Source organism: Ambystoma mexicanum, chromosome 3p (genome assembly GCF_040938575.1).
Source record: "Ambystoma mexicanum isolate Mex_15411 chromosome 3p, UKY_AmexF1_1, whole genome shotgun sequence".
Taxonomy (NCBI): domain Eukaryota; kingdom Metazoa; phylum Chordata; class Amphibia; order Caudata; family Ambystomatidae; genus Ambystoma; species Ambystoma mexicanum.
In genome coordinates, this window is record NC_090925.1 from 775,628,455 (window position 1) to 775,649,308 (window position 20,854).

General features: G+C 45.2%; 1 protein-coding gene across 4 annotated transcripts in view; it reads left to right on the plus strand.

The window, feature by feature from the left end:
• Window positions 1-20,854, plus strand: part of LOC138580854 (very long chain fatty acid elongase 4-like) — a 298,176-nt gene that overhangs the window by 239,817 nt on the left and 37,505 nt on the right. For all 4 annotated transcript variants that reach the window (XM_069651730.1, XM_069651733.1, XM_069651731.1 and 1 more), the window contains exon 5: window positions 9,751-9,807. In XM_069651730.1, coding sequence (XP_069507831.1) covers window positions 9,751-9,807 — 57 coding nt within the window. The remainder of the gene's footprint in view (window positions 1-9,750; window positions 9,808-20,854) is intronic.

A 20,854-nucleotide genomic window follows, 5' to 3' on the forward strand; every position in this document is an offset into this window, starting at 1 on the left:
CCCAAAAACTGTTGCTCGAATAAGAGAATGGGTCAGACATTGCGGATATCCACTGGATGAGCTGGAAAGTAGAGTCCACCAAGTCTTACAGGACAAGAGGGGTGATCGATACCGCATCTGCAGCCGGCACTTTTCCTTGGACATGTACACAACATCTTGGGTAACAAAGAAGCATAAACGGCGAATGACACGGAAATTGCTCAAACGCTATTCCCACTCTATTCGTCCACATTCAGCCACCGGTGAGTCAAGTGTCCGGATTTAGCTTTAGGCCTTGCGGTAGTGTGTAGGTAGGCGAATGGATTGATATTGTAGGTGTTCTATCCCTTGTAATAATTTCGATATTGATATGAGTGTATAGTTTTCTGAATAATGACATTTATCAATATATTCTTTTTCGATTTCATAACCCACAAACGCAATGTATATATATGGGAACAGGGAACTGTGCTGTATTGAGCATTTTTCAAGTATTCTGTCGCCTTACATGGCTATTTTTAATATTGGCATTTCATTATCAATCATTAATTTACCTTTACAACTTCTTGACTATCCCTTGAATCTGAAGCTAGAACATTCTACATCCTTGACATGGTCGCAGTTATCAACCACTTCTAGCGCGTATAAGGTAATCTTACTAGGCTAATCCGCTACAGACTTGTTTTATGCATGTCAAGTAATAGTTTTATTCTATCGTGTAATTATTTTACTGAATGTTTGGTTGGTTCTTTCCAATTGATATACTAATGCAAGTACTGTCTTTCAGGGAGATGCTGAAGCGTCCGCCACATCTACAACATTTCTAGATGTTCTTCACCAGCAGGAGGTATGGATACTGACACCTCCATCGAGAGTCATCATCAGAGCTGGAATTCTTGTCGTTTGATTGTTCTACACAATGTTTCATTCGTGGTTAGCCGTTGATATGTAACTGTGCTGTCGACCCCAGGTGTGTGTTATGTTTTCACTATTGTAATCCTCACTAATGCAAGTACTATGTTTCAGGCAATTCATGGAGCGTCAACCCCTGCACTTGATGCAGAGCCTGACATTCAAGTAATTCCAGGGGAAGTTGAAGCGGGACCATGTGTGTACGAATCGGCGCAACAGCTTTCGGAAGTGCTCACTACATTTGCAACATCCATAGATATTCTTCAGCAGCACGAGGTATGGATACTGACAGCTCCATCATGCGTGATCATATAACGTGATTCCATTTGCTATACTTTCTTCCCTATTAACGCAAGTGCTGTGTTTCAGGGAGACGACGGAGCTTCCACTACAATCGCAACATCCCATTTAGATGATGCAGATGTAAATAAATCGGAGAAATAAGTCGATGAAATGTGATCATATTTAGATTTTCCTTGATTCTTTTAGACAATGCATCATTTGTGGTTATCTCTTTATATGTACCTGTGCCCTCGACCCCAAGTGTGTGTTATGTTTCCAATATTGAAAACCATACTAATGCAAGTACTGTGTTTCAGGGAGATGCTGATGCCTCCTCTCCAATACAACCATTCATGGCAGTCAATGCAGAGCCAGAGGTATGGATACTGACAGCTCCATCGAAATAGATCATCACTGGTCGAATACTTGTCGTTTGATTGTTGCACACAATGTTTAAATCGTGTTTGGCTATTGAGATGTACCTGTGTGTTCGTCCTCACGTGTGTTTTATGCTAACAATATTTTGATACATAGTAATGAAAGTACTATGTTTCAGGGAGACGATGGAGCCTCATTCCGTGCTGTCTATGCGGATACAGAAAATATAGTCGTTGCAGCGCAAGAGGAAGGGAGGACATGCGGAAACGAATCGGAGCTACAGCGTGCAGATGTTGAAGGTCGAGTCAAAGTTGCAAAGAAAAAAACCCAATAAAAGGTTAGTTACAAACAGTTCATAACTTTAAAAAAATGTTTGTGCTGGGGACTATTTTATGTTTTTTTCCAGTCAATTGGACTACACTTTATCTTGTGTTTAAACTGAACATCCCTTTTCCAATCTCTCTTCCAGTTACCCGTGGGTGTCAGAACTATACATACACAGACAGTGAAGCGAATGAGAGATGTTGCTTGCCAGACCATGTACACTTTGGAGGAACTATTAATTGAGGCGAGGCGTGTTCAGGCTCGAGATGCTCATGTCCAATGGCCAGAACATGAATTAACTGTGTTTGGAGAATACAGCAAAGTTGCATTGGACCATTGCTACAGTGCGACCGCACCACCACAAGAAGATGATATTGAATGTATTGAAGATAGCTCTGAAGTAGTTGCAGATCAATTCACACAATCTACACCCGCCAAAAAATTGCCACCCAAAAACCTGTCGACATTGTTGTGTTCTCCCATCAATGTTGAAGTAATAGATGTCGAAATAACAGAGAATGAACCAGCCGCAGCATCCATAGACGCATCAGAACTTGATATCAGCGATCTTACTTTCCAATATGTTGAAATCTCCACAACGTCACAGGCCGAAACAACGTTGACGCAGGATGACAGTCTAATGAAAGAGAGCAAATACATTGTATTCGACAGTTGTTTGATGGAAATTATAAGTATGCTGAAATGTGTGCATTCCGTAAGAGGGAAAGTATGTGAGAAGCCATTGATTAATGTGACTCGTCAAATAAAAGGCAGTAACGTCAAAATAAATGCTGCCTGTAGATTAAATCATAGGTTCTCATGGTCTGCACAAACGATGCTGGGGAAAATGCCAGCAGGCATTCTACTGTGTGCAGCTGCATCTCTTTTTAGTGGCTCCAGTTTTAGAAAGTTAGAGGCTTTCTTTCAGTTTGTGGGACTCCATTTCATTTCTAAATCACTGTACTACATATACCAACATGATTATCTGTTTCCGGCCATTAGTGATGCTTGGAAAATTGAACAATTGTCTCTAGTAAGTACATTCGAAGGGAAACGTTTCAGGCTAGCCGGCGATGGACAGTGCGACAGCCCTGGATTTTCTGCCAAGTACTGCACCTACCACTTTCGGGACATGGATAGTAAGAAAATTGTGAGTTTGGTGGTCGTGCAGGTAACACAATGTACATCCTCAGTGGCCATGGAGAAACTAGGATTTATAAAATCAGTGGAATATCTACAATCAAGGGGAATGCACATCGACCTAATAGCCACGGACAGACACGTTTCAATTGCCAAGACAATGAGAGAGCAGTTCCCACATATTAATCATCAATTTGACGTATGGCATCTTGCTAAATCAATCAGTAGGAAAATCTCGGGCGCAGGAAAAAAAAAAGGTTTTGAAAGTATTTTGCAGTGGTCCCAGTCTATCCCCAACCATCTTTGGTGGAGCTCAAAAACTTGTGAAGGGTCAGTGGAAATACTACTTGAAAAATGTCGGACACTGATGCACCACTGTACCAACGTTCACTGCTGGACAGAAAACCAACATTTCCACCAATGTGAACATGGCCCTTTTTCCCCAGAGGAGGCATGGAAGAAGAAGTGGTTGATTCCATCTTCACCGACACACAAAGCCATTGAGAAGATTGTTTTCGACAAAACTCTATCAATAGATTTGAGAGGACTGACAGAATTCTGTCACACAGGAGATTTGGAGGTGTTCCACAATATGTGCCTAAAGTACAGGCCAAAGCGCTTGCATTTTAGCTTTCGGGGCATGAAACATCGCACTCTACTAGCGGTCTTGGCCCATAACAGCAATGTCGGACGTGAACAATCTAGGACTAGGGGTAAAGTAAGGATGCCTCGCTACAGTAAGGTGTTTTCAAAACGAAGTAAGCAATGGGTGATCAAACCAGTCTATGATGAAATGCAGTTCGACTTTGTGAAAGGCCTTATTGTTGCTGTGTTAGAGAAGCACAGATATGGAATTTTGGACGTTTCCGTGCAGAGCAGTGATCCATTGCCACCGAACATTGCAACTGTGCCATGTCCACCCCAAGCACAGCGGGTTGTGAAGTACAAATCCCGGTTTAAATAATTGCAATACGATTGTCTTTTTGTAAATAAATGTTATTGTACAGTGTACCTGTAACCCTAACCCCTACCTTCACCATCATGGGTGGCGAACAAGCTGGGTGTCATCTTTGAATTCTCTCTATTCACCTCACATATGTGTATGTATATATTTTTCTCATGTCTCATCTCATGTAAATGTAAATGCTGCGCACTGTTAACGGAGGGGAGGCTTGCGTATTGCAAATAATAAAACAAACAAACAATAAATCTCACTTTTAACTCAACTCCTGTGGTACTTTATACTATTCCTGACCTTCCGCCAAAAATTAAATGTCTCCATAGTTACGATTTTTTGGGGCTGCAAAGCTCGCAGACAACGGGGGCAAAATTGGGGGCCTTAGAACGCGCCAAGCGGGCCGTGGCATTTGGGAGAGAAGCCAGTTCGCATTTGCACATTGAGGCGCACTACATAGAGGGATTCTAAACTTCAAGTTCTCACAGATGCCTTTACTACGTGATGTTGCAAATAAAGAATGCGAAGGACAGCGGCTTTGATTTTCAGCTCGCGCCCAGAAGAGGCCCACAAGTCGCACTGGAAGTATAAGGGTCTATTGTTTTTTGACCTTGAGACAGGGACCATGCCGAAAGAACTACATTTGAAGAGGGTGCGCAATAACGTAAGAGACGATAAGGCAGAAAATTCAGAAACTAGACCGAGTTTCATTTTAGTTCAGTTTACGAAAAATCGTTGTCAAGAGCACGGTCCGTTTTACAGACTGCATTACGAAGAGACACAATGGAAATTTGAAATATAATGTGAGTAAATCTTTAGACGCTTTTATACCGGAATGAAGAATTAATGAATGGATGCATGAATGAATGAAGAGCTAGGAAAAGCAAGGAAAACGTGTTCGTAGTGGGCACATGGGCATGCAGGTCCACTGGTCTCACCGATCTCGGTCCTTGGCCCAGCCACTTTTCCCTGCACTGCCTACCTGCACTACGGGACTGTCTCTGTATCCTTCAGCCCCTTCTCCCGGCATTTACCTTGCACTTGCCACCAGCTGGCCCTATTATTTATCTTGTATTCGACTAACCATGTACAGCACTTTTACCCACCTCCCCCATGCGCGATCTGAAAGACACCTGGCCTAGTAGGATCGTTGTCCAACTGCCCTTGTTCCCCCCCCTGCCTCGTCGCGCCTTGAAACACATGTGTATAGGCGCGTTACAAATGCCATATCATATCATTCCACACGCATGTAGACTGTCGTTTATCATTGTGTGTTGGCCTCGATTTATTTCGTTACTTTTCGCATTGATTTTAGAGCCCAACATACTCCATTGAACTATCCTTGCAAGTAAATAGTTTCTGATCGGCCGTAATAAATAAAATGAGTAATATTAATGAAGATCGGCTGGCGAGACTAATTATACATTTTTTGTTTTCATAACAGGTATTTGCTCCCCTTCTGCTACTGTCATCGGTTTGAGACACCAGCAGACCGTTTTTTCGTGAGACACCTGCAGCTTCGTGTGAACAACTGGAGCACACTGACAATTTTATGGGACGATCGCCAAGGGCCCACATGCCCTTACGCTGTACTAGTGGCTAGAAGCAACATATCAACCTTTACGATGGACTAGTGCCTAGTTGATGGAACAGCCTTGCGGTTCACCGTGCTTCCAAAGTGCTTCTTTTAACGAAAAGCAACACCCTGTGTACCATTGCGGATACAGATAAAAGAAAATAAATGGCTTTCGGAGTTCATATGGCAATTGCTGAATATTCTCTAAACTTTTAATGTCAAATAAATGTACTTTACCAAATGTACCGTGTTGCTGTTTGATTTTAAAGTACAGTTTCATATTCCGAATTGTGGTGCGCCGTGTTGTGAGATGGTCTGTGTTGGTTTCCGGGTTCTGTGTGGAGTCGCATAGAAGACGACTGGGCGCGTTTGCCTACGCAGCACAGTAACATCACGGAGAGAGGCGGGGAATATGAATGTTTTGATAATGTCAGGCTCAGGGGCGGGGGAATTGATTTAGTGCCGCAGAAGCAGGTCAGCCAGGGCGATGCGGCAAGTGATAGGATTATCACAAAATGGCGGCTCCTTGGTGCCTGTTTTCGCATGCGTTTAATGGACGAAAACTCGGGTAAGGTCCAAAGGAAAGTTTTCTAAAATGACCATTTTAGGCTTAAAAAAACATGGCCGACCCGTAGGGACAATAAAAATGTTTACTGGACCATGCCTGTAACTACGTGTTCAGAGGAAGCAGCACATGCTGGTTTGTTTGTTTGTTTGTTTGTTTACATTTATAAAGCGCTCACACAGCCCGCAGGCATCGAGGCGCTGTTACAGGAATTGTTTTTTTTTTTTTAGTTGCGTAATTGTGTTTTTTTTTTTGTTTTAGTTACGTATTTATAACGCGCTTAAACACCCAGAGGTTTTTTTTTAAGCGCGGACCCGGGGATCGAACCTGTTGTTGCTTCGTGTCGTCTTGCTTCCAAGACGCGCACGCTGCCACTGAGCTATCCACCCAGGACAGTGGTGCAATGGTATGCCAGACTTCCTTTCTGCCTACTGGTCTAACTGCATTGGCATGGATAACTTGAAGTCGAGGGATGTACTGTTTAGGCAGGCTGACTGAGTAAGGTGAATTAGCTGTCTTGTCCAGCAAAACTTGTATGGTGGTTTTAACAGTCATGAGGTGAGCAGAAGAGATCTGGAAGGATACCCCATGCTATTCATATTGAGTGTTTATTTGTATTGGGCAGTCCGGATGTGTACAACAAAAGGAAATTGGGTAGAACAACAAGCGCAGATAAGTCATGAGAAGGTGCATAAAGTTGTGGGGATGTAGTTCAGCATCTGACAAATTATTTGTGATCCATTTGTAGATATGATTAAACAGAAGAATTGTGCAACTTGTCTTTTGGACTTCCATATCTAAGAAACTGTGTTGTGTGTGTGAATGCATGTTACTGGATGGGTCTCTGTGATTCCACTGGCTTGAGTTTACTTTCTTCACCTGCTGTGAGCATCATTTAACACTTGAGAACCTTGAACACCACCCTAAAATGAAAGATATTCCTCTTTTTCTCTTCTAGTCAATAATATTGCCATAGCAGGACATTTATATGCACTTTTGTGGCAAAATGACTTCTGAGGAGGTTGTGGATAACGACTGGGGGATTGGCGGGGGCTCGGGGAAAGCCACTCGCTATGTGTTGCAACTCAAAGGGGGTGGTATATGGCAGATCCTCAAATTCTACACTGAGCGAGCAGCGCAGCCAACACTTCCCACCCCCCCCCCCCCGCCACCCATGAAATGTTCTATATGAAAAGTACAGAATTGACCCCTATTATAGAGCGCCAGGGCTGGAATGCTACCAGGGGCAGAGATACATTGAACCTCACCATGACCAGGGAGGTGTTGGAGGCCCGATGTAAGCAGCAAGAATGCAACCACCTTCAGATGCATTCTGCTCGCGAACCAGGGGCATAATCTTCTGCACAAGTGGAGAAGTGCAGGAGTGGAATGCGCAGGGGAGTTCAGGGGGGAAGAGGATGTTCGCAAACCTGTGATGGCGCACAAGTTACACATACATACACACACTGATAAAGAAAGTAGCAAGAAAATGCTGTTAAGTGATGCAAGGAACTGGAGTGCAGGACCGGTAAGCTGCCATGTTAACTGTGGCTGACTTCAAAATGAGGGCTGCGATATTAGGCCCTCACTTCATGGAGCCATGATTAAGGAATGCCATGGTGGACCTCAAGGGCAATTTCTTGGGAGCACTTGTAAAGTTAAGCCTATTTGATGCTAAATTCTGGAGATTTTCGATTCTCCCAGTTTTAAAACTATATAAACAACAAATGGTCCTGAAATTGATTTATGGAGCCCAAGCACGGAATATACAAATGGATTGGTCTAAATTGGAAGGTTTAATCATGACTCCTGCAGTTACCTCAGTCAGTCCCACTAGTTGGGATACTCTATGAACTAGGTCAGCTCCCCAGACAGACTATGATTGACTGGGGGGAAGCTGCAGTTGTTTGGAAGTATTTTGTCCCCACCGGCTGCGTCAATTTTTGAATGTTTGAACACCTTATGGAGCAAAGGCTTATGTCCGGTGCTAGTAGACTGGGCTTCTGATTGCCTAAAAAACATTAAAAGCAATAGGTGCATCTCTAAAAGAATTGGGAACTACTCCTAAATTGGCTAAGATCAAATTATCGAGATATGTGTGGGTTAACTTAAGGGAATCTTTATTGCAATATCAATATTTTGGTGATCACTTTGTCTGGATAATTAAACATTTTAATACTGTCGCTCCATATTTGAAAAAGCATCACTCAAGGCACTTTAGGTTTCACATTTTAAGATTAAGGCTAAACCTAGTGCTAACACAAGAAATCCTGGGCCAACGAAAGAATATCCCACTGGAGCAGAGGCTTTGTCGCCATTGCCACAAGCATATAGAGCATTTGTGTGTACAGTGTTCTAGCCTGTGGACTTTGCGGATTCGAACCTTATCCATTAATTTTTCTACAAACCAAGAACTGTGGAGGAGGATTTTAAATTGTAACTAATTGTGTTTATCCATCCGTATTTTAGAGTTTCTAAAGGCCTGTGCAGTGGACCTTTAGCTCATAATGTTGAGGTTGATTGTTTAATAATTAGGTTATATGGATTTTATTATATATGATGTCAAATTATGATGAATTGTTATGATTGTTGCTGTTTTTAGTTGGGTTTGTGTTAAAAGTACAAATTGTACTGCAAGACACAATAAATAATTAAGGAATGCCATAGTGTACATGCACAATTAAGATTAGAAACCAAGTGTTCTTAGCTTACTTAATGCGTTTGCAGCTTCTAATTCTTACGATGTAAACACTGTGGCCTTGGGACTGATGCCTGATGGGAGTTGTAGTCTATAACATCAGAAGAGCCAAAGGTTGCAGATCCCTGCATGAAGTGTTATTCTGAACCCTTAATCAACATTCATCTTTCCCAGGAGTGCTGCCATGGCTGCTCCACAGCATGTATGATTAGGGAAGAGAGCCAGTTGTCTACCTGTGGGTATATATCACTCACATCCTGACCACAGGAGCAGAGAGGAACTCTCCCAGCAGTGCTAGTAGTCACCCAGCCTCGGCAATAGGAAATCCAATATTTCAGTGACATCTCACCTTTCTTGGCATTCACTGTTAAATGCTGCAGCGTCACATCAACTTCTCTCCCGAGTCTTCCAGTATCATATTTACTATTTGCTTTCAAAGGGCAAAATATGCAATTGTAATGCGTGTACCAAATATTCTAAACCAATAGTAACAACTCTGTGCAACATTCATGATATTTGTTATTTAGCTTATCACGCTTGGCCGTCCAAAAAGGGTTGGGTGTTCCCTTGTGTAAATGAGCCCAACCCTGTCCCTAAAGGAGCTGTCCAAACCGCTAGCTGAAGCGCCAAACAGCAAACTTTGTGGCTGTGCCTAGTAGTTGGATGGTATGGCCGGATGAGACCAAAACCTGCCCCATGCAGAGGTGTTGCGGCCTAATGGTGTGTGGTCAGACTGCTGCTTTTGTGGCAGGCTTAGGCTGGTTTGCTTCAGGCACAAACAAGTTAATAATTTGGTGATACTTTCTGCATATGCACTCCATGGAATATCCCGGGACGTTTACTTATTTCACAACCCTTCTTTGGATCTGTTTTACGTGCGAAAATGTATGCCTTCCTAGCAAAGTTCGGTCTCTAGTGACATTTTCTCCTTTTTTATGCAGATGGCCCGAGTTTGCTGGTGGTTTTTCTTTTCCAAGGTCATCGAACTTCTAGACACGGTAAGATCTGTTGCCAACCATCAAACACACTACTAGAAAATCTAAATTATAATTACTCCTCCATCCCGCCCCCTTTCTGCCACACTCTTGAGACGTCCATCTAACAGTGATTCGGACTAGAGCCTTCGCAGCAGCAAACTTGCTCATGATTTTGAGGCAGAATGCCAGGGCCACAAACCACCCGCGTACCTGGTTCAACTGCTTTGGGACATGCTCTTGAGAGGTCAAAAGTATCTCTGAAGGGGTCTCGAGGGTTAGCTCGGTCACATGCTGGATGAGGTCGCAGAGTGAGACTCGGGGGGGGGGGGGGGGGGGGGGGGGGGGGGGGGGAGGATCTGTACATTAATCCACTACCTGTATCCGTTTCCTGTAACTGTAATCTAGTAACTATAACCAAGTAACCTTACTGTTGGGCCGCATTCTTTGTAACCCTGAATCAAGCCTACTCAGCTGCTCCTGTACTAGCGCCTCGATGCCTGCAGGCGCTCTACAAATACAAAAAAAAATATATATATATTTCTGCGGCTTGTGGAATCTGCTTAGATCACATGCTGTGCATAGGCTGACATCTAGTGGAAGTTGCGGAGTATTACAGTTTGTTTTTCGAAACTCGAAAATGGGCGTCGACACAGGGCGTGCCAGTAATACTATACCTAGTGTGACGTCCACTGTACCCATGATCCCTCACGCGTGTAGGACCCTCAGATTGTTTTTTTCCGCCATTCTGGTCGGAAGCATTCAGCGGAGTTCCCTGGCATTAGCCATACTTTGAAAAATATTGTTATTTCCCCCTTTTTTTCTCCATCCTAACCTCGAGCCACCGAAATTCGAACACTCGACGCCGAACCGGAGAAGAAGGCGACCGTCGAGAGCTTCACGACAGAGTGGGCCCAGGAAGGCCTTGGCCCTACAAGTAGGGAGTGTGGGGGGTGGACATAATCTACACTCTTGTATATTCTGTTATATATATTCCTACACTTACCAGCCCGCTGCCTCAAGGTGCGTATGGAGGGTACCCCCTTTCCAATTTTGCCCAAAGTGCAACCGCAAGTATCCTTGGGTTGACAGACACGCCACATGCAATCTCTGCTTGCCAAGGGATCACCCCGAGGCAAATTGCAGAGCGTGTAGTAGGTTCAAACCTAAAACACTAAAGGACTGTTCTAACAAGCGTTGGGCCCACCACGCCAGGCGTCAAGAGGTCATGGCCGCAGAGGGTGCCGGCAGCGACGCCCTACTTTCGGACGGCGAGGGCAACACGGCGTCGAAAGACAGCCAGGCGCAGGTCCTCGACCTCGGAAGGTCGTCCGGCAGGGCGGCTATGGGGAAGACCCCCGGCGACGTAAGCGCAACCCACAGCACTTCCAAACACATGAAGTCCCACCGAGACTCGACGCGCACGTCGAGCTCTCGGAAAGAGGCACATAGGGAACGGTCCGAATCGGTGTCCTATGGGCGTTCGCGATCTAGATTGCCTCGCTCCCCAAGGTAACCGAGGTTCGATCGTCGGAAGACGAAAGCGACCTCTATCCCCAGACCGCACTCCAGGAGTCGGCGTCAGTACAAGTAACGCCCATTCCCGAATCCCAACCTACATGGTAGAAGGATAGTACCACCACTACCGAAGCTCGACACCAGGCGTTGAAAAGCTCCGAAGGCCCAAAGAAGCAGGGCAAACACTCTTCCAGCCACGGGGAGGGGGGAAAACAACAAAGGAAGCAATCTCAGCCTACTTCCACACCACAGAAACATTCCACTCCACTCAAACAGACAGGTCTCACACCTCTATTATAGATGAGTCAAGGAAACTCCCCCCAGGTAAAGTCATTCCCAGTTCAAGAGAGTGGTCCAGTGAGAACATAGATAGTCATGTCGAGAATGTCATCATTGGCAGATATCTATTCTAAAAACCGAAAAAGTTCTCACTTATAACCCCGACGAGTCAGCACCCTCAGGCTCCAAGGATCCTATCCCCCCCTCCTCCAAGTAAAAAGTCCCGGTTCGAAACAACACAGTCTTCAGATCCCTTCCACATTCACCCTTATTCTCAGGAACAAGAAGATCCTTCCCTTTGTGAGGATACAGATTTGGGCATGTTGGAAGAACAGACTGGGACAGGCTACTATGGGGATGATGATGAGGAAATAGAGGAGGAAGAGGACGACCCAGAAATATACAGGGTAGATTCCCCGGTAGATAAAGAACCACCGGTTACCGACTCCCCTGTCGACAACCAGCCCCTCCTAAATGAGGTCCTATCTAGAGCAGCAAACCACTTTCACGTTGACACCCAGGGTGCTCAAGAGGAAAGAGATTTTGCCGAAGAGTTGGTGGGAGAAAGGAGACCTGTTGCACAGGCCATCCCTATCCTTAAATCCATCCAAAGAAGAATAGACCCCTCACTGGTAAACCCCAATCGCACCAGGGCAGTCAATCCCAGGATTGAGAAGCTATTCAGGGCAGCCCAATCAGACCCACTGTATATAAGAGGGCATCTGAAACCGGACTCCCTAGTTGTTGCAAACACCTGCAAGAGGGCAGGAACACCCTTATCATCAGAAGCTCCTCCCGACAAGGAGAGCAAGAAAATGTATGAGTTCGGCAAAAAGGTTGCCTCCACTTCCGCCTACCAAGCAAGAATCGCCAACTCCACCACCCTACTGGCGAGTTATAACTGCCACCAGTGGGAGGAAGTCGCAGCACTCCTAGATTCCGCCCCAGAGCCCCTAAAGAGCCAATTGGCATGCGTCTCAGCGGAAGGGAGAGCCGTATCCGGTTGCATTTTAAAGGCAACCTTTGATGCCGCAGATAATGCCGGTAGATTGATAGCAGAGGGTACTGTTATCAAGAGACATGCTTAGTTACGGCAGTCTGGATTCAAGGCCGAAACACAAGCATTATTGTTAGACAAACCGGTGGAGCCAGATCTATTGTTCGGTAAGGCGGTCGAGGATGCGCTGAAAAATACCAAGGACGAGTATGAAACACTCAAGTCCCTAGGTCAACTAACCACCAAACCCCCTAATCAAAGGTGTGATGGCAATTTTCACCGCACACGCGGACAAAATTCCCAAAGAGGGTCAAACTATTCCCAGGGCCAGGGTACGCAGTGGAACAATAACTAACAGTCTACCCAAGGTTATAGTAGAGGGAATAAGAGAGTACGGGGTAAAGGTAGAGACAGCCCCAGTAGAGGCAGCCCCAGTAGAGGCGGCGGCACGCCTCCACCAAAACAGTGATGCTCCGTTCAGGGTCCCTTCTCACGCATCCCCAGTAGGAGGACGCATTTCCAACTTCACCCAAGCTTGGGAAGGGATCACATCAGACAGATGGGCGCTGTTCATAGTGTCCGCAGGATACTGCATAGAACTCTTAGAGCGTCCCCGAAACCACCCTCCACGACAAAGAACACATTCTCTAGACCACCAAAGAATCCTCCTCGAGGAGATCGTCAATCTGCTAGCAAAGGACGCGATCGAACTCGTCCCGGGACACCAGGTAAACAAGGGTATTTATTCAACTTACTTCCTTGTACCAAAGAACAATGCGCCCAGTATTAGACTTACGGCCTGCAAACAAATATGTGAAGCCCCAAAAGTTTTGCATGACTACTCTCCAAGAGGTAATCCCCCTCCTAAAAAAGGGGGACTACATGGCAACATTGGACATGAAAGATGCCTATTTTCATATTTCCATGTTCCCAGCGCACAGAAAGTACTTGCGCTTCAAGGTGGACAGTCGGCACTACCAGTTCAAGGTACTGCCCTTCGGAATAGCCTCGGCTCCAAGGGTATTCACCAAGGTACTGGCGGTGGCGGCAGCACACCTACGCAGGGAGGCAATCCCGGTGTACCCTTACCTGGACGACTGGCTCATCACGGGGGAAACCCCAGCGATTTGCAGAACGAACATTCAAAGAACAATCGACCTCCTCTTCGAATTGGGTTTCTCAATAAACGAGAAAAAGTCAAGTCTGGTGCCAAGCACCTCCAAACAGTTCCTAGGCTATCCTAGATACACAAGAGGGGTTGACCTTTCCATCAGAGGAGAGAATTCGGAATATACTACTGCAAATTCCTCAATATCAGGCCGGTCGTCAGATAACGGTACTCAAAGCAATGCGTTTGCTAGGCATGATAGCGTCATGTTTTACCTGGTCCCCCACTCGCGCCTGCGCATGCGTCCCATGCAGGAATGGTTGGCGAAACAGTGGTCTCAGGCAAGTGGTCAGTGGGACGATCTAGTGGTCGTTTCGCCAACACTGGTACAAAGCCTTCACTGGTGGACAAGAGAAAATCTGTCCAAGGGGAAACCCTTTTACGATCCCGAGATACAGGCGGTAGTCACAACCGATGCATGGCTGACAGGGTGGGGAGCTCACCTCCTCTTCCACACAGCTCAGGGTCTCTGGTCTCACTCAGTGGCCAAGAATCGCATCAACCTGCTAGAGCTTCTGGCAGTATTCAGAGCGCTTCAAGTGTTCAAACCCTACCTGTTGAATCTGTCAGTGCAGAAACATGCAGGGAGGCACTCGTTCGCCAAATCTGCCCAAACTTCCCCAGAAAATTTGGACATGGGCACTCAAACGGAACATCTTCCTGTCATCGCAACATGTTCCAGGGGATCTCAATTCTCTAGCAGATGCACTAAGCAGAGATCCCCTCCCAGAGGAGCACGAATGGTGTCTACACAAAGAAATCGTAGAAGATCTCTTCTCTCAGTGGGGTTCCCCCACCATAGACCTATTCGCCACAAGTGAAAACAGACAATTCCCCAAATTCGCGTCCAGATTCCCACAACCAGGATCCCAGGGGAACGCCCTGTGGATGAACTGGTCAGGAATGTTTGCATACGCTTTTCCACCAACTCCTCTCATCAGGAAGGTGGTGAACAAGATGAACAGGGAATCGATGACGCTCGTCCTAGTTGCTCCCATGTGGGCGAGACAACCGTGGTTCCCACACTTACGCAGACTAGCGACGTGCGACCCCATCAAACTCCCGGGCTGGTACAAGCTACTGTCCCAGCATCAAGGTCAAACACTACATCCTCTACCCAGCTCAATGAACCTAGCAGCATGGCCCCTGAAGTCATAGAGTTTGGACATCTAAATTTACCTCAAAGATGTATGGACATCCTAAAAGCATCTAGGAAGCCTAACACGAGGCACTGCTACTTTGACAAGTGGAAGAGATTTGTTATCTGGTGCCAGAATAGACAAATCAACCCAGTTGATTGCACTCCTTCAACTATTGTTACATACATGCTCCACCTGCTGGATGCAGGACTGGTTTTTAACTCACTGAAGGTGCATCTGGCAGCTCTGTCAGCATACACCACCTCCCATAACAAGGTGTTGTGGTGGAAAGTTCCAGTGGTTAAAGCCTTCATGGAAGGAGTAAAGAGACTTCACCCTCCTATTTCAAACCCACCAGCAGGGTGGGACCTTAATGTGGTGCTAGCTAAACTCATGGGCCCCCCATTCGAACTCATGCATAAAAGCAGTCTCAAACACCTAACTTTTAAGACAGCCTTCTTAGTAGCTATTACATCCATAAGAAGGGTTAGTGAAATTCAGGCTCTGTCAGTGCAAGATCCTTTCTTTACAGTTCACAAGGATAAACTGGTTTTGCGTACACACCCTAGGTTCTCACCTAAGTTTATTTCCAAATTCCACGTGAACCAGTCCATCGAGCTTCCGGCTTTCTTCCAAAACCCACAAAGCTCGGCTGAGGTGAAACTACACACCCTAGATGTGCGTAGGGCCGTCCTCTACTATGTAAACAAGACCAGACCGCTAAGAAAAACAGACCAACTGTCTCCGTAGCTACAGGCAGAGAGGGGGATCGCGTCTCTAAAGGTGCCATCTCTAAGTGGATTATTAACTATATCCAGCTGTGTTACTCCCTTTCTGAAAAAACTCTGCCTTTCACGCCAAGAGCCCACTCTACAAAAGGCATTGGGGCCACTCTGGCTTTCATTGCAAATGTACTCCTTGACACCATTTGCAAAGCAGCTTCTTGGAGCTCTATTCACCCTTTTATTCGGCACTACTGCATTGTCACACATTCCAAGACAGATACACAAGTGGGACAAGCGGTTCTAAGACATTTATTTGCTCATGACCCTTCTCACATCCCACCTCCTGCTTCAGGTACTGCTCGCTAATCTATGCACAGCATGTGATCTAAGCAGATTCCACAAGCCTCAGAAGGGATACATTACTCACCGTAATCGTATTTCTGATGCTTGTATCTGCTTAGATTCACCCACCCTTCCTCCCCTCTGAGAGAAGGCACATGGATGGTTGTAGTCTTACCTTTCTTTCTATCTGCTTGGATTATCTGTACGCACGCTACTCCTCATGCCAGAAGAAATACAATCTGAGGGTCCTGCACGCGTGCGGGATCATGGGTACAGTGGACGTCACACTAGGGATAGTATTACTGGCACGCCCTGTGTCAACGCCCATTTTCGAGTTTCGAAAAACAAACTGTAATACTCCGCAACTTCCACTAGATGTCGGCCTATGCACAGCATGTGAATCTAAGCAGATACAAGCATCAGAAATACAATTACAGTGAGTAATGTATCCCATATATCAGGACAATGCCTCTTGGGAGAGTGGAAGAGTGTCGCGCTTTATATGGAGAAGCGCTACATGATATTCTAACAGTCCGCCACTTTCACTGCCATAGTATGGCTATTCACTGTAATACTTGATCATTAGTGAATTACGGTGTGCTTTCATGATCCACACGACACGTCACCATGAACGGACAGGAGAATCCCCTGCACAGAAAGACAATAGTAGTAGCAAATCTGGGTAAAACTAATGAATCCTTCAACTCTTCATTCCAAAACATTTTGTGACTTACTTCAGTTGATACAGACAGATTGGATACATAACATTATCTACATGTTTGCCCACTGAGCCCATCAAAATATCTCTGCCTCAAATGGTCCCCCTCTGTAGTGCGACTCAATTCTGGGCTGGTTGGATTAACCGTGCCCCCTCGAGTCTACAGACTTGACCAGAGGTTTGATTGGATTGTGCCTGTAAAGGCAAGAAGAAAGAAGCAACGTAACCCTGTTGATCTCCTAAATCACTCTAATCCAAGCATTCAACCGAGCCTGCTGTAGCATTTCTGCTTCCATTAGACCGTTTACTCTCCGGTCATCTCCTGGCTTAGAGACCATATTGCACGTGTGACTACTGCCCATCAGCTGTGTGCCAGACCTAACACGCTAGTTGCTGCACATCGATAACTTCTATGGGTGGTAGACTGTTTCACTTGTGCTCCAGGTATATTAGAATTGGGCCAAGGTGTGTCTGCGTGGAAAATGCACAAAATGGTAATTTGCCTCTATTCTTTTGCAAGTGCTCAATATGGGTGCCTATCAAGGCTATGGGAGGGCCTACCAGCAGCCCCCTAAAGGATACACATGCTTGCATTTGAGGTCCATTACAGGGATACGCTCTTGTAGTACAGTAGGTAACTAAAATCTACACAGCCATCCAAACCTGGATGGCTGCCAACGGCCTCTGCTTAAATGTGGATAAAACCGAGATCCTCATAGCAGGGATCAGCGAAACTCTCAACAAACTCCCTCCACAATTATAAATCCTTTAACATCGATAACTCCATCATCACAGTCTCCAAGACTGTCAAAACACTAGGTGTTCACCTAGATGCCTCATTATCCATGTCTCGCCAGGTCAACACCATAGTCTCCTCCTCAGCCCTCGCTCATCACCAAGGTGATCAGCGCAGTAAAACCTTTCCTCTCCACCAGAAATTGCCTATCCATTGCCTATCCATTTCCAGAGCCACAATAGCTACCAAACTGGACTACTGTAATGCCCTTTTCCTAGGTACATCTGCCAGCAATTTAAAAAAAACTCCAAATCAAGCAAAACAACGCGCTCAGGGCAGCGCTGACCATCCCAAAAAGAGAACACATCTCTCAAGCTAGGAAAGATGCCCATTGGTTACCAGTAAAGGAACGCATACTCTTCAAAGCCATGGCCATCACACATAGGTGCCTTACTTGAGACGCCCCACCCTATCTCTCAGAAAGAATCACCCTCAACACCTCCAACAGACCCACTAGAGCACACCGCGCTAACCAAATCTATGTTCCCACGTTCAAAAGAACTAGAGCTGGAGGATCCAGCTTCCAACACCTTGCACCCAAAAATTGGAATGCCCTGCCAACCTCACTAAGGAATGAAGAATCATACACTATTTTTCGCAAAAACCTAAAAACCTTTCTATTCCAATAATGTTTTTGGTTACCAACATGCACGGTTATGCCTGCACTGTAACCAAAGTAAAGTATAACCTATGCCTCTTAACACTTGTCATTGTACTACTGCTACCGACTGTTACATCCTATCTATGTTAAGCTCTAGCCTTCTGTAAGAGCTCCACGATGCCTCAGGGCAGCTCTGTGCGCTTTATAAATGCATATAAATAAATTAATAAAATAGGTTCGCAAACTCTAAGAAGGCTCGTCCACAGGGAAGAGACTGCAAGCAGTATATCCACTTCACACCAGCGCAACCACTACACTAAAAAGAGTTTGATTGGGAGTCACAGCATTTCCTTGTACACGTGTTCTGTAGAACAGAAAATCCATACAGTACTAGAGCGTTCCTTAAATGCACAACTGTTATCCAAATTGCACTCTGAGTACTCTAAATTGGACTCAATTGTATAGGGGCACCTTTTAAGCACCATAATAGAATAGTGTTTATAGCATATAGTGCTTCATTAATGATTCCGCCCACCAGATTTAGAAAAATGCAGAGAGAATATCTAGCATAAGCCATTTTACTGGTACTCCATTTTTGAGTCTTGAAAGGATGTAGGGCTGAGTGTACCTTGCCCAGATTCAAAGCTGACAAGTGCACAGGGAAATAAAGTGGGCACCGCCTTAGTTAATTCAGCTAAATCAATATAATTTGATACAAATTTGATTTAATTTTTAATTGTTCATTTATAACGCTCTTCATACCAACAAGGGGTTTCTAAACGCAGGATCGGGATTCAAACGTATGTTGCGTTGTGTTGTCTTCCTTCCAAGACAAATGCGTTGCCCCTGAGCTTCCCTTCCTCCCCTTAAACTAATCATGCACAAAAGTGGCTATAGAACCGTAAAAAGACGGAGTAAGTTATCCCAAGTACTGACTGCACCCAAGCGGTAACGAATTACATGACATTAATTGTAAATATTAACTACTCTTGAATGTTCTGATGTTTTTAACATCCTTTTTAATATAGCCCAGTCTACTTCAAACAATTGTTTGGCCAATGCATTTTTGACCATCAGCGTCCTTTAGCAGGTCATTGCTTATGGACAACATCAACATATAGAAAAGTGTCAAGGAATATTAATAAGATAATTGTGATCCCTAAAATTGATAGGAATATATGGTTCTGAACACAGTGGTATCAAATACTGTCAAAGGAAATCTGTATGAATTAAGAAGGAAAACATTTTGAATAACATAACTGAAAAGGCAACCCAAATCGTAGTGCACTTTTCAATAAAGATATCATAATGATTGGGCCCCATTGTGATTATTAGTGTACCCGGATATCAAAAAAGTTCTGGACATGTGCGATTTCATCCTTGGATGGATTATTTGAACCCTTCCTGGGCATTTCAATACATGGAGGGACTGTGTTCAGCTAGCAAGTCAGTGCACAGAACCCCCTCTCCCGCCCCCAATGATCAATATGGTTACAAGGGTACATAAGAGTTACAAAAAGTACTGTAAGCTGCAGATATCATTTGTATTCTTTTTTTATTTTTTAGTGCTTGAAGAGATTAATATAAAAATAACAAAATAAATGTTAAAAAGGCCAATTCAAAAAGGCGATGTTCATGGGGGGGAGGACTGGAGGGGGGAACGTTTGAACCAAGACCTGCTGGCTTCCTGCCAGCGGATTCAGATCAGATGCTCTCACCACTTCAGGAACGTCTTGATAAGGAGGCCTGGAGTAGCATAGCAGAGGATTAACTCACTCCTACATTTCACAATGCACTCTGCTACAATGAGACAATCCTATTGTACCACAGCACGACAGTCTCCTTGTAGATGCAAGTGTGTCGGTTTCTTTTTGTATTTACGGTGTTCCACAACCAACAATAACACGCACTGACAAAGCTAGTTTTGGCTTTCATATCTGTTTTTGCTATCATTCACTACATGCTGCGAGAAACCAGAGGCGTTTCTCCCAGGCTATACCTGGGGATCCTTTGTTCCGGTGGCTAGGGGAGGACCAATAGCTCTTGGATTCCAACATTGTGGGCGTACAGGCGAGAGAGGATCTCCTGGCTAGGGGGTACTTGGGGACTATGGGAGACACGCCCTCGGGTGAGACATGGTATTCCTCTCGTTCTGGTAAACCCCTAGCCGACATCCCCTCAGTTGTCCTGGGATATTGTCAGCAGAGTCCCATCATACCCCAGTACCTTTCTGTAAGAAAAAGGAGAAAATGACAGGGAAATCTATAAAATCACAAGAACCCAATAGAAAATCCATTCACCCACCAATACATTTACCTCCATCATGACAAAAAACTACATGGGTTTTCCATGCTCTCCCGAAAAACCTACAACTCCCACAATCCCTACTTCCATTCTAGAAGTCCAACTACTGGGACGAAGAGGAAGCAGGTGGGAGTCATATGAGGATTACATATAGGAATCCATGGGCAATGGATTCCTATGGGTAGTCTCCATGTTGTCTAAATAAAGAGGTCAGGCAGGGAGGGACAACTACTCACACCTGACTCCAATTAACTCTAGCTGGGAGTCTAAAAGCAGCAGCCAGAAACAGCATTTTGAGCGAGCAGGGGATGCTGCAGGAACCGTGAAGACCAGAAGGAGAAGTTAGCAGCTGGGAGAGTTTTGGGAAGCCAGAAGGGGGACGGACTGCCAAGACACTGAAGCCTGTGAGTACAAAGGGGGCCACAGTGTAGCACAGGAGCAGTGCCCCAGGGAACCAAAACTCCAGCTACACTTTCCTGGTAGT